The sequence below is a fragment of the Lonchura striata genome, chromosome 5, assembly GCF_050655825.1.
Source record: "Lonchura striata isolate lonStrDom1 chromosome 5, ASM5065582v1, whole genome shotgun sequence".
NCBI lineage: Eukaryota > Metazoa > Chordata > Aves > Passeriformes > Estrildidae > Lonchura > Lonchura striata.
This window is the reverse complement of record NC_140707.1, coordinates 40,247,317-40,262,357: the sequence shown is the minus strand read 5'-3', so window position 1 is coordinate 40,262,357 and position 15,041 is coordinate 40,247,317. Positions and strand designations below refer to the sequence as shown.

Genomic DNA, 15,041 nt, shown 5'->3' with positions numbered 1-15,041 from the left:
AAGCCAGGTACCCAAATCAGAGATGAGTTTAGCCCAGAGCAGCAGGATTTAGAAAACTTGGCTTCTGTCTTTGCAGCTTCTCTTTCCCAAGTTAGAACAGGATACAGCAGGGTCACTGGTGGGTACTTGCAGCATCCCAGAGCCCTTGGCAGGGCCAGCAGCTGCCAGCACAGCTGGAGCCCCCTTGTCCAGGGACATGTGTAGCACCTGCTGAACTATGAATCCCCCAGGGCTGCCACAAGGCTTGCGCAGTGGCTTTCCCACCGTGAGCAGAGTCCTGCTGGGGAAATACATAGGAGGGGGCTGCTCACTGTACCTCATATGGCTGTCAGGAATCACCCCCACCCTTGTACCAATGCAGTATAAACAGACTCTGGGAAACTGGGGTTTCTCAAGGTGGTGCTGCTCTTGGCTCTGCCTGCTAAAGCTCTTCTCCTTTGGAATTCATGTGATAATAAAGCTTGGTTTGAAATAAGGGTGTATGGTTCTAACCTAGTGGTTGAAGATCTTTCAGTCTCTGGAGTAAGGCCTGGAGTCAAAGATTACTTCAGGAATTACTTTGCATTTTTATTCAGCAACTATTTAATTTCAAGCTCATAAACAGCCTTTGGAACAGTGCCTGGAACTAAAGAGCTTTCTGTAAATATCACAGCTGCTACGAGAAAACTATAATTACTTTCCCTCTGGTGCAGGTCATCCTCAGATTTTCCATACCAAGGATTTCAAAAGACCCTCATCATAAGAAATTCAATATTTTGTCCTCTAATCCCTCTTGCCAGTCCCAGACAAGCCTATACAGCTTGGAGAAATAGAGAAAGATTTGGCTCTTGTCTTTCTATTTATTTGCTATGGTTGTGTTTGGAGGAGGCTTATCAAATCAAGCAAAATGCAGGAACACTTTGTTTATGATTTCCCTTAGCACTTACTCACACAGGTGGTCTGAACACAGCTGAGGCTGAAGTGCTTCTGTGTGGGTGTTGAAGCAGATCCTGAATTGTGAAGACTGAAATGTACATATCTGATGTGTATCCAGCTTTGGACAACAACTGAACAGAGACTTTTATAATTCCAAAAATCTAATGATCCAAAATTATTCAAATCTCACCTACACCCTTTGGATATGAGCTTCTGGACACCATACATCATCTGAAGTGCAGCTTGGAAGAGTCTGAAATCATCTGACTTTGAGTGGTGTTTTGGCTAGGATGCCACAAATCCGCTTTAATGCACATTTCTTAAACATCTTATTCAAATACGTTAGTTGAATAATGTGTGCTTCATTACCACAGGGGTTCTTACCTGTAATATACTGCAAACAAGACTGAAGGTGTTGAGTGAGGGGAGTTCATAAGACCCTTTCATGGGTGTGCTTTGCATGGTAATGCTGTCAGCTGTGACCTCTGTGAGCTCAAGAGCCTCCAGATGTTCATTAGTAAAAAGGAAGATCTCAGACGGCTTTTTTGGTGTTGCTCAGAGAAAAAGCAGGCACTGCTGTACAAATTCCCTCTGAATTAGCAGTAAAATCTGACCCAGAGGACCGTGAACATGTGTGAGAAGGGTTATCTGGGGGCTCTCCCTCATACCCCAGAGTTCCTACCAGCTGATCTGTTCAATCACATCTTAATCTGACCATAATCCTAGCAAGTGAGTGAATGGGAGCCAGCAGGAAAGGGCCAGTGCCTGCTGCAGTGATGAGTGACCAGGCAGATCCTGAAAGTGGTCAAAGGTTTTAAGGAGATCAATATTCCCTGTGCACTCGTTTCTAATTGGGCTTTGTTGCAGGTCTCTGATTCGTGTAGTTCATTAAATGGACTCAGATGGAGTTTCTATAACGGAGTTTAAACTCCTAAGGCATAGGATCAAAACAGGAGCAGCAAGCAACTGCCAAGGACCCTAGAACTCATCTGGAGAAGTAATTGCAAGAGTGCTGAAGGATTAGACTTGGAAGAAATGCAGATGTAGCTAGATCAGTATTATTAATTACATTTAAGTTTACAAAAAATGTTATCTTCCATGTTAAGGGTCACTTTAAAAAATACCCAGTGCCATGAAGTACGTATTTCAACTAATTTATTGCACCACTTGCATTCTGGGGCAAGTATTTTCTGAGTTTTCATGGAGCCCACAAGTAAACAGCTCCTTAACAGTAACTATATCAACTAGAGTTACATCATTACCAATTCTCTTATTCCCAGGACATCATGCCCAAAAAATCAAACTTGCAGAAAGAATGAGGAAAATATGTGGGAAATACATGGGAAAAATCACTACCTTTCTACCTTAGGTCTGCATAAACCCTTTCACCTTCCCTGCAAAATATCTGTGGGAGATGTTTGCCAAGTGAACAAAAAAATCCAGCAAAACCCCCCAACAGTAGAATTTCTCTGCATATCTAATCAGATACAAGTGCCACAGAGCCCATTAACCTGTTCCTGCCAATGACCTACACCACGTGTCTAGGGAAAAACCTAAGAACAGGACAATTGCATGGTAGTCCCTCTCCCAAAACACTCTCGGGGCCCTCAGTTACTTGTGATGCACTGACACCCTGAGCCAGGTGTCAGTGCATTTAACAGCCATCATGGATTTCTCTTTATAAATAGATTTATCTAAGTAAATAGGAAGAGGGTGTGTGTCCAATCTCTGAGGATCCTCTGCATTAACTAATTAGCACTACTTATTGGTTAGGGTGAGTATCAGATTTTTAACAAAGGCACAGCAGGAGATAGTTAGGTTGATGCATGTGTGAGGAGGAAAAAGGAGGAAGTGCACCAAAGTGCCCACCATTAAACTTCTCAGCTGGCATGGGGCTGAGGCCTGCATTTTACATTCCTGCAGAAGCCAAAGGAGAATCTGGGCAAGACACACAGGTAATTTTTTCCATTGTAATTATGTGTCAAATACATAGAGGCTGGATCTCTATTTTCCCTGCAAGTAGGTTCGAGTGAACCTCTAAAGACAGCATGCCTGGAGGTAGTCATGAATTTTCTATAGAAATAGTTTAAACAGAGAAGTCAGATTTATGGAGCTTAAGATGTGTTATTTGAAGTGTCCTTGGGGGCAGGTGGAGGCTGATAAAAGCCCTGCTGGCTGCTGTTCCCTCCTAAGAGGGATGTGAGGCTCTAAGTGAGCTGCTGAGGTGTCCTGTACCCAAAGAGAAGGGGGTCTGAGGAGCGAGACGGATAGTGAAGCCAGCACACTGAGCAGAGAGCTGCCTAGGTTATGCAACATGCTATCAAAATGTTCAGTCCATTAATTGTAAGATAGAAGGAGGTGCCTGTTTTACCTTGGACTTTTCAGAAGAGAAATACCTCCTGGAGCTATGGCTGACCTGATTTGGGTGCCTTTCTGCCAAGAAACAGAACAACACAGTTAAATGTAGCTCCTACTCTGTTTACTTCAGACAAGCTTTGAGTTCCCTGGAATATCTGGGGTGAGTGTTCTCATTAAGATCAAATATTTGGTTATTCTCATGTGTTTTTTTCTCAAGCTTTCTAGTTGAAGTTACTTAATTTTGCATGAATAATGAGTGCTTTTATTTGGACATGATAAGAGGCAAGGAATAGAGATTGCACTGAACAATTGTGTTGTAAACACAAAACCAAAACATGCAGTTTTAGGGGGTGTTGAATTATTAATTCCTGGTTAAGACTAAAGCAATATCATTACTACAGTATCAAAGACTGGTAATCTTCATTTAGAGCTGCAGGTGCAGCTGGTGCCATGGTTATTTCATTGAAGTAGGTTCAAAGACAGGAAAACCTGGAGAAAACTGCTAACATTAGGAGACAAACAAATTAAATAGAAAATGAAATTAAACTCACTTGGCCTGGAATTTAGAAGGATACTAATGAACTGAAAAGTGGGAGCATGCTTCCTGCACAGTTAATGAAGTGATGCAGAAGCAGCAATGAAATACACTAGATGGAAGCACCAGTGCATCAGAGATCAGGAGAATACAAGTGTTGGATCTAGGCAGTGGTAGAGCCCAGACACTACAGCCTCCAAATGCACAGACAAATTTTTCACCTCTGTGGGTCTTCTTGACTTACCTGGTGCAAACACAGGCAGGCAGCAGCTACAGAGTTCCAGATGTGTGTATGTCATTGATGCACACAACAGCCCACAGTAACAGTCTTGGTTGGGGACTGTGGAGACACTGCAGGGGATGCAGCAGCAGATTACTCAAGTGTGTACAAAGTTGGTAACAAAACCCTTGCTAATGCTCATCAGGAATGATGCTGAGCAGGCATATGCAGTATGCAATGCTTTTACTTGTGTGTCACTGCAAACTCAGCACAAAGAGTTTGAATAAAACCTATTAATTGGAGCGATGCCCAAACTTCATCTAGATAAAGTATTCCTACAGGCATAGTTCAGATTACAGTAATGAGAAAACGAATTTCTACAATCTAATGTTTTCCTATGACAAATCAAGACAGGTTTTACCTTAATCCTTTTCAGATGTAATGAGGAGGAAGCATATATTAGTGGATGATAATAGAGAGCTGCCTTGTACTATGCAAAGCTGAGCATCTCCATTCAGTGAGTTTCAGTGGCAAATTCATTCCCCTGCTGCTTCCATGAATGGTACCTTGTATTTGGGCAACACTGAGTAACATTACAGCACAGACAATACACTCAGTGTAGAAAACTTGAGGGAATTGACCAGTACGACAGAGGTACAAAATTAATTTTCTATTTTAACAGATGTATTCTTGCTAATTATCTATAGCTACTACAAATTATTTTTCATTTTACCTTGAAGACAACACTTTTAGACTTCAAAGGCCAGTGAGTACCTAACATAAGTGGCTCAGATGCTCACTGAGGCTGAGAATCTTTAGCCTCACCCACAGCCCATCTCCTGCTGGACAATTGCTAACTGAAACTCCCTGCTCCCCTCAACCTATGATAATGGTAAACCAATTGGTTTCGATGCTCAGCAGGGTCTAGAAAACAACAGTTTCATAGCAATTGAAAAAACAGGATGTTTTAATTACTTTGCACTTGTAACCCAGGTACCCTTGATTTTTCCGTTTCTTAAGTTTTGATGGATTGTGTTTTCAGTGTAGCTGAGCTCCATTACAATCAGACCCTTACTCACTGGGTATTGCAAATGTACATAACTTTATATACTCCACAGTCAAGCAGCTGGAGCTTTCCCCTCTTCTCTCTGAGAGCAAGTCATCCTAAGAAGCATCCTTGCTTTCAGTGCATCGTGAACCAGCACAATTGCTTGGCATATGGTAATGAGAACCCAACCAGCAACTTTACAACATACCCTTTTCCAATGCAAGTCAAAAAATCTGGTAGTGCTTTCAACCTTAAAAATATTGTGGGTAGTCATGTCTCCTCTTTCTGTAAACAGGCTTCTTAAAGATAACCAGGTGGTCTTGACTACTACTTTTTTCCTCCTGTACATTAACAATGGTGATAAGCACAAGAACAGACTGATCTAGCAATGATGCTACTTCCCTGCTGTGCTTATAGTGCATTGTGATGGATGTCAGGATTTCAGTCTATTTTAAAAGAACGTGATGATGGAAGCAATAGTAGACAAGTATTTTAAATACCTACCTTATTTTCACCCTCAGAGCAGGAAACCAAACTCAATTCTGCTTTTCACAATTCTCCTTCAGCATACTGAAGGAGGCTGCAGAGTGAGATTCTTCTAAGAATGATCCTGGTATTATTGTGGTATCAAACACAACTTGCATTCTAATCTTAGTGGGATTACTCCCTGACCCAATGCATTATCGACTGGCAGAAGCTTGCAATGGTAGATATATGGGGGCTTTATATATACACCAATTTATCTATCGTGCTTGTCCTTTTTCTCAAAATATCAGGTTTTGGTTTAAATGACCAGCAGCTCTGCTTGTTGGTGCTGACTAGCAGTCCTGTTCTCCCCTTCCCCACAACACCCTTTTGTACAACAGTGTGAAGTAGCATGATGCTTTTCAACAGCAGGGAACTGCTACTTCAGCTCAGCCACCTCACATAACTTCACCCTACTATTTGCTTAGTGAATAACCCCACCAAGAAATGAGTTGTGCCAGTGTGGTCATGCCTTAACCTGAAGTCTGTGGCAGGCAGTCCAGAAGCTGTGGCAGGACTTCCCGAGTCCATGATTAGCAAAGCAGCAGCATGGCTCATGGCTCCACATGGCAAGCACAAGTCAGGCAAGCACCTCAATTCCTCTGCAGTTCTGGCAAATAGCTCATTACAGTTCCTTGGTCTGAGGCTAGGCTTCCTTAATGGACTTGCTTTTTAGAAAATTAAGTATTTCTACACACTTTGAAATACTAGGTCTCTGGATTCCATTCTAAATCCGTGTTTTAAAATACAGTACCACTCTCCTGCAGAAGCAGCCAATATAATTTCCTTTGTCATTTACCCCCACATTATAGCAGGCATGACCAGCACATTTACTTGTATCTATCTTGTAACTACCAGTAAGTAGTGCTATCTACTTGTACCCAAGAAGTACCAGATAATTTGCTGCAGGCAAAGCATGCATGGGATGATAGATTCTTTTTGACACACTTTCTGTAACCATGCCAATGTTTTTATAGCTTTACCTGCAAAATGCTGCTACCGAACCTCACTTTTATAGTACCTGAACTTGGATAATTACCAGTATCTTGCTATCAAAGTGCTGAATGTAAGAAATTTATATTTTATACTTGTTTACTGGTCTGAGTTTGCACAGTTGACATAGTAGAGCCAAAATCAAGGAAGAGGAAGATTTTTTTTTTTTTTTAATCAGACCAAGTGCAAGGTACCTTTGAAGGAGGAGCTGTGCTGTGTTTCAACGCCTGATTACTAGAGATTCAGCACACTCCTTTGTGCTTTTCACAGTAAGGAAAGAGACCACATTGCTGGTTTTCCTTAAATTGAAAGCAAGCCCACAGAATGAAGTAAATGCTTACTTGGCTTTATTTGAATATTGCAAAATTGCATCCATGAGAATATCGGAATTTTTACAAAAAAAAAAATTTGAAATTAACCTCAAACATGTTAAGAAGAGACCATGTTATTTTAGTATGTACTAGTCAGGAGGATAAACTATAAAAGCTGTTTAAATAACATTGCTTGTATTTAATCTGAATGTTATTATATGGGCAACAGTTAATTTTCTAAGTATTATTTACTGTATTCAAGCTGGATATAAAACTTAGATAGCAAAGTATTTTCATACTTAATAATTTTAAGTGTACTAATATATTTCTGACCTACAATGTTTTGAAAATCACTATTCATTATAAAGGAAGCATGTTTTGATGTCAGCAGATTGTATTTATTCCAGGTCACAATAAATTCTAGAGCTAGGTCTAATCTCCAACCTGTAGTTGTGCTGAGCTTAACACCCTCACCCAATTTCTTTCTAAGAATTTATACCCCTTCAGTAATTTGATTTCCAGTCTTCAGCAGCTATTACTTATCACTTAAGTAAAGCTATTTTCATTAAAGCTTTACTATAGACAGTCACTTTGCCTCAGATTCTTTTCAGCCAGTGCATTTGCTGTGAGATTCATCAGAGACTATTGATTTGTATTAGGAAGTTAGGTGCACTGGAGAGAATTGCATTCCTCTGCCAATCCCAGAACCACTCTTGGTTGAGTGTAATCTGTAACAGTCTGTTCCTACAGCAGGCAAACTCTAAAGGCACAGAGTACCAAACCAGCCTTTCTTTTCTACCTGCTCTATTTTTCAGTCTGAAGTGTCCTCCAATCCAAATCTTTTCAGTACAGCAAAACTACAAAAACATCAGCATTTAAGATAGATGGAGGTAGATATAACTTACAGTGTGGGCAAACAGTTAAGTCTTTATCTTCTGTAAAGAGAAAATTAAGTTTGGGGCAGATTTTCATGGGAGCAATCTGCTTTGCCTATTCCTTTCTTGGGGGAAAACTGTAAGCAGACTAATTCAAGGGGCCTGTGATGTGATACATTAAGCCTGCTCTTATCCATCACCAATTCCAAGCAGACACACCTACATACAAATGTCTTGTAGAGAGATCAGCTGTGCAGTGCAAGAGGGTTGCAGTGTTTCCCAAAGATGCCCAAGGAAACAGTACCAAGACTAAGCCAGAATTTGAGCTGTTCTGTAATACAGGAAACAACTGCTGGTTCAGTCCACACAACCTTTCAAGCCATAACCCTTGGATAACAGGGAAAAAAAGATTTGTGATTTTTGGCAGGAACCCCAAAATTGAGCACTCAAATTTAACTAAAGGGTAGATTTTTATTTCCCATTAAGACATCTCAAGGACATAACTGAATGTAAAAAATCCATGGAGGGGCACATACAGCAAATGTGGTGAAGTACAATGTGAACAGCCCCAGGGGTTCAAATAAGGTAGGACCATTAGCAAACTGGAGGAAAAAACCCAAAATTCTGCTGAAGATGTTGTACTTTCTTCTCCATTTACACTGAAAAAAATTCAAATCCAACAAATTCCTTGTATCTCTAAAAATACAATCAGTCCTGGCTAACAAGTTTATCAATATGGCAACAGGATGACTATAATACAAAACGTTCACTACTACACTCTGTACACACCTGTTGTCCAAACCCTCCCCAAACCCGTGTAGCAATGGTGCCCCCATTATTTGCTTGCTTGCTGGGCCTGCCTGCGGAGGAGAACGTAGATCTTCTCCTTTATCCAGTCTTTGTTGTACGGCTGGTATGTCTGAGTATCAGCACGGTAACTGCAGAGGAAACAAGAAATGTCAGTCTGCTCTGTAGTACATCTACCAGAAGAACTTCACAAACAATTAATTGTCCTCGAGTGTATGAGGTAGCAAGTGGTATACAGAAGATAATATCAGAAGTAGATGGGAATTGCCACTTATCTAATGGATTTATTCTGTTCTCTAAAAAACAGTTGTCCAGCAGTTCAGACTGAGCCTGAAACAAAGCTAGATGCTCCAAGCACTACTGAGGACTGGACCACTGTGTTCACATTTTAATTCATGCATTTAATTACTGAAGGGAAACAGCAAGTAGAGAATCTTAGTATTCTAGAGCTCAGCCTGCAGAAGAATAGTTCCACCAGGAAACAATCGAATTTGTCTTAATAAGTCAAACACTTCTTCAACATTACTTCAAAGATTTAAGTTTTCAAGTGTTCAACTTCTGTGTGAAATTTTTTTGAAAATTATTAAGATCAAATTTTTCCAGAAGCAAAGGCGGATTCACAGATGGATGACAAAGAATACTTGCCAGCTGGTACTGAGGATAAGCTTACATCTAACAAGGATACTTCATAAATAGCAAACTGAAAACAAGAATCCACAGATGCATTTCTTTGCTACTGAAGGATAGTTGATAAAAGCAGTCCACTTGCAAGGGCCAGAGAATTCAGTTACTCAGGGCATGTTGAATTAAAACAGAAGGAGACTAAAAACCAAAAGCAATCTGAGAGAAGTTCTGTGTAGGCTCCTGCCCTCCTTTCTCTCTCAATCATTAAAGCTGAATATTTTGTTCATGAAGACGCTACTTTCAGTGAATGACTCAAGAACTACTTAAGTCTTGGTCAGTCTTTAAATCTTGCTGTACTTTTATTTCTGATAGATAAGAAGGGTGAGATGGACAGTGGTAAGAAGGTAAGTAAAAATCCCAATTTAACTAATTCCAGAACAATTTGTAATTCTTACCTAAGGAAAAAAAAACCTAAGCATGCTGTTTCTAAGGAAATCTTACTATTTAAACCCCAGCATGATTGAATCAAGGCCGAAGAAAGAGCTTCAGTGTATGTTCATACAGCAGTGGTTCTAGTGCAATGTAAAAAATGCTAGTTTCAGGAAAAGTTACTGATTTCTACTCTCCATCCCCAAATCCTTTCATAATGCTATACAGCAAGAGCAGACATCAAGTACTTCAGGACATTTCCATGAACACAAAACACGTTTATAACACCTTGTGCTGTGTGTGCCATCTGGTGGAAAACTATAAGCTGAAGTAGAATTTGACATGACACTGATTTTAGAAGCCTAATTAAGAAAGGCACAAGACTATCCTAGAAAACAGTTGCTACCTCCTAAAACAAGTGGCTAGTTTCAGTCTGTTAGATAAACTTTCATCTTGCTGCATCTTGAGCACAACAAATTTTTGGCTGCAATGCACTTCTGTAGCCTTTTACCCTACCACAAGTACTGCTCTCAGCTGAAAAAAATTCTATAGCCATTCTGCCTCCTGAGGAACTGGACCAACAGCACAAAGGGAAATTTCAACAGATTCTAGTAGTAATAAAATAGTCAGCTGTATTTAACTGCTGGATTTCAGTCAGTTTCAATGTAAATAAAATCCAAGAGTAACCATTAGTTTCTAAGCCTTCTTTTAGAGGTACCTTATATCTATACTCTTAACTGGACTGGGCAACTTGCTAGCTGCAATACTGCTGCACTACAGTTACTGCTAAAAACCACACAAAACAACACTATGTTAAACTCACACAGAAGAGTTTAGAGGGAAGACTTCTGACTTTCCTAAGTCACTGAAATGGATTTGTACAACTGAACTTACACAAGACAGCTGAGGTCTGCCAAGTCATCAATGAAGTCAAACAATTGGCTGATATCATATGTAATGGATGGACTGTTGGGATTCATTCTCTTCAGATGCTCTTCATACATTTTACAGACTCCTACAGAGAAACAAGATTAACCATGAAATATTTAAAGACTCTATGAGCTGAAACTGTTTCAGCTCTTGATCCACAAATAAAAGTTTAGAAATTACCACCATAAAAACAATCAAAATTTCTAGAGCTGAAATACTTTTGTTCCTAGCAATTTGCATTGAAACATAGTACTATAAATCCAGGTAAGATGCATGGAAAGGAAAGTTTTAGTGCTGTCAAATATGTAACTTTTCAAGCAGTAAGCTCCAACAGACATCTGGAACTATTTCTAATAATTTTAAGACAACAATTAGAACATATATTCCTACTACACAAACACCTCAGAAACAGAAGAACTCTTAAGAATGATCCTTCTTGATCCAAGAGTCAAACAAGGTATTTTGGCAAGAATGACAGCACAAATGTGTATATACATTTAAAGCACTTTTATTTATTTAAACTAGTCCACTAAATTCAGATACATTTGAGAAGAATGTAGTACTAAAATGAGCACAGACTTTACGTGGTCTTTGTTATACTTTTGTTTGCCTCACAAAACCTCCTGCAAGACTAATGTTAAGTGAATGACAGCTCTAATATTTCAATCTTCTTTCCACGCTCATTATGCGTATCAAAGTTTTGCAGGATCTTTACTCTGGCACATGTGCCATGAGACTGCATGTTATGCATCAGTTGCACACAATCCTTTATTTAATATATTATTTCCAGCAGCAAACTTTGCCTTACAGTGCTAAGAAAAGAATACTGAGAATTAACTGCTGATCCTGCAATCAAATGCATTGAAACAGGTCTGCTGCATGAGCCCAGAAAGAATATTATCTACTCTCCCAAACTGGATGTGGTTTCATCTAGTTAAATCAAAACCAGACATTTAATAGAAAAAGGAAGTTTTAGAAACAAATAATAACTAGTTTTTAGTTTGCTAGAACATTAATAAGCTAAAAGCATGAGGGTTTTTGTGAATTACTTTTGAAAAACAGCTTATTTTCTCATTAAGTTTGTGAATATGTCAAAAAGAGGATTTTAACAATAGTTTTTAACTTCCATGTCTGCATCCACCTACCTTCCATGCACTCATTCACTGATTCATAATCAGCATATGTTCTGCCTTCTGGCCTCTTGGTAGGCTGGACAAGTAGAATTGTGTGAGACTGGGAAACAAAACAAACACAAAAATACAGGTTACTTGCACACTTTGAATGATTTTGGTTTGAATCAAGTTATTTATATGAAAGAAGGAGTAAAATGAAGCACAATAGTGAAACACTAGACTAGCAATCGAGGACACAGACATTTTCCACATAGCATTTACTATATATGTAAGCTGTGTTAGTTTTGTTTTCAACAGATCCTATCAATCCTTATGGAACTTTAAAATGTGTAAAATCACCAGTAAACAGCTATTGTGTTGAAAAAAAAAATACCACAGGAACAGTTTTTATTTAGACAGACAAGCAAAGCAATAAAGTCAATGTATAAGAGCTGTGGCATTACTGCATTTACTTATTTAATTCCAAATGCAAGCTGTTAGTAAAATTTCCAATGCCCCAATTAAAGAGCAAAGAGGGGACCCAACTTAACAACATTGTCATGTTCACATGAAAGATTTTAACAGAATTAGCTGTTTTAAGTTATCAATTTAACTTCAAATCTGCACTTAGCACTCAAGATTATTTCTTGCAAAACAGATGTACTGGTTTTTCCCACTTCAATGAGTTTACTTAAACAGTAATTATGGCACAGAAAACTGTTCCAAATGTTGGAGTCCATAAGCTTGTTCTTCTGTGGGAAAGGCTTAGATGATTGTACACTCTGTGGCTTCCATTATTTCCATAACATTTTTACTTGGCTGCAGCAAGTAATTTGAGCAAAAAAGCAAGATTTTTGAAGTGTACACAATCTGTGATCTCATTAACAGGTTGCATACCACAGAAAGTTTGCAAGCATACTGCAAATGGCCGTTTCCAGTGCTGCTAGTTGGATCCAACATTTTCAGTGGTAATATGTGAGGTGAGCACACAACACAGAGGCATCTGCAGATATCATCTGTCTTAGATTAATCAGCAGCTGACAGAAAAATCCTGACCCATACTTTGGAAATCAGTAAAGATACCAATTCGGTGCTCATGAAAAGCAGTGACAGAAAAGAGAAATGACAAATGTTAGGATTTACAGGAAAAAACCCAAACAACAGGACAAATTCTTATCCCATAACTGACAGTGTTCCCATCCTTGGAATACAGTTTTCAGTTCTTTGTCTCAACACAGCAGTAGCAGATTCTGAGAAATTCAGGAAAATGTTATGCAGAGAAAAAGAAGGAGCGAGGCTTTATCTAATCAGTAATGGAAAAAAGGGGAATTCTGAGCTGCACACTGTAACAACAAAAACCATACAAAGGAGAGGAGATAATTTAAATCCACTTTCATGTATGCCAGAGGATGACTGACTTGAAGGGAATTCCCCAAGGTGGGTTGGTATCTGGCTGTTCCTAAGTGCACAGTACTTGGAACAGGCATGTCTTAGCAGGGAGTCCAAATGACTGGCAAAGATTACCATAAAATAATTTTTCCAGCACTATCATTTTAGTTAGATGGTCACTGAGGAGTGCTAAATGAATGTATAAATTCTGAAATTACCCAAATAATCAGATTATAGAAACATCAGTGAGCCAGACACGTAAGCCAGTTCCTTCAGAACTTCACAGCAGAAGTCATTCAGACTTCTGACTTTAAGCCATTTATCACTTCAGACACTATACAATATCCATTATCAGATACTGGCTCAGAAAAATATGTAAATTAATACCACTGGATCACGTGTATTGTAGAATTAATGCTTTTCAAACATTTCTTTGGGAACTTGACATTGTTTTACTTTAAAGGAAAATTTGTTGGATTTGATAAAATTGCTGGTCCTGTCCTACCACGTAGGTACAAATAAATGACAAGCTCAGAAGCCTTAGGGAAGTCTCCTATTACCTGCCCTGTGAGCCTAGGTGACAGAACCAAAACAAGGGAAGATCCACAAACCTTTCTGCATTAGCACCAGGTCGTCTGGAGAAGCCCAATATGGACCGTTACTATGATGATACATAATGTTGAATTTCTTTGCATTTTCCTTAAAAGCACAGTTTACTCGCTGCTTTTAAGCAGGACACAGAATGAGGAATCACATGGTTTATATTATACCAATTTTGAACTTCTGGAGAGCACTTGAGAAATTGCTCCTGCTACTGAGAGCAGAACCCTGTAAAACTGGTTAAAGCAGTGCCAAGAGCCAAACCAGCAGGACTTAAAGCTACACAGCATCTGCCGCCCAAAGAGGCTTCCACCAACTGTAGTGTATTTGACAATAAAGTGGAAAAAAAAGCGCCCTGAAACAATAAAAGTGGAAGATATACACATATTATAAGGGTAAGATGTGCAGTAATGCAAATACCAACCAGTTGCATACTGCACACACCTAAATGCCAAGCAGAAAAAGTGGCCTAAGGCCCACCTTTCATTTTGGCCAACAGGGACAGGGCTTGCAGCTGCACATCATGGCCGAAGTCAACTGCACTGGAGCAAGTACCAGGCAGATATGAAACTTCGCTGCAAACCGACAAGAGGCTGTCCTCCCACTGCACAGCAATCACTTGCTTCAGCTCATCTTAATTCATTAGATGAACGCAACAAACCACGTTAATAGGGAGGCCTTTGAGCTTCAGCGTGCCATTCCCAGTGCCCATAAATGCAGCTCCCGCCCTTCCCTCCTTCGAGCAGAGGGGAGGAGCAGGGAAAGCAGCATGGAAATCGCAGATCAGCCATTTAAGGCCGGCTCGTCCGACGGGCGACACTCGCAGGAAAGCGTTGGGATCCCAGCAGCGCCCCAAGAGGGGCCGAGGCTCTGGGGGAGAGGGGCAGGAGCCTCCAGCGCCCCGCTGCCCGAGCGCCGCCGCCGCCTTTGTGCTCCCGCCCCGTCCGGCCCTGCCCCGCCAAAACGTGCAGCCGCCCGCCCGGGCCCGCACCAGCGGCCGCGGCCCTCCCGCCCGCAGTGACCCGGGGAACAGGGAGAGGAGGGAAGGGAAGGCCGCCCCGGCGGGCGCGGCGCTGGCGGAACGCGGCGGGCCCGTCCCGCTCTCACCATGGCGGCTCCGCTCCCTCAGCACCGCCGGCAGAAGTGGCGCGCGGCGATCCCCCACAGGCCCTCGCGCCCGCCGGAAGCGCCGCCGCGCCAACGGCCGCCACCATAGAGCCGCTCGCGCCAGAGCGCCGCGCGCGCACGCGCCCGCGGGGCCGCGGCCAGGCTGGCGGGGGCGGGGCGCGGCCGCCGCCATCTTTGGTGGGGGAGCCGCCCGCGGCGCCTCGCGGGCCGAGGCGCCGCCCGCCATCTTGGAGGCGGGCGGC

At 41.1% G+C, this 15,041-nt stretch overlaps 1 protein-coding gene across 1 annotated transcript; it reads right to left on the bottom strand.

The window, feature by feature from the left end:
- Positions 1–8,231: 8,231 nt before the first annotated feature.
- On the bottom strand, positions 8,232–14,816 carry ERH (ERH mRNA splicing and mitosis factor). Its single transcript, XM_021547081.4, has 4 exons — positions 14,779–14,816; positions 11,716–11,803; positions 10,535–10,655; positions 8,232–8,718 (listed from the first exon to the last, which is right to left on the bottom strand). The coding sequence occupies exons 1-4, from the start codon at positions 14,779–14,781 to the stop codon at positions 8,616–8,618; spliced, it is 315 nt and encodes a 104-aa protein (XP_021402756.1). The 5' UTR covers positions 14,782–14,816; the 3' UTR covers positions 8,232–8,615.
- Positions 14,817–15,041: the final 225 nt, after the last annotated feature.

What these genes read in the sequence shown, in the direction of transcription:
- ERH (XM_021547081.4), bottom strand. An exon ending in AGTGAATGAGTGCATGGAAG is followed by an intron (nt 10,656 to 11,715) that starts GTAGGTGGATGC and finishes GTTTCTCTGTAG; the next exon opens with GAGTCTGTAAAATGTATGAA. An exon ending in GCAGACCTCAGCTGTCTTGT is followed by an intron (nt 8,719 to 10,534) that starts GTAAGTTCAGTT and finishes TTTCCTCTGCAG; the next exon opens with TTACCGTGCTGATACTCAGA.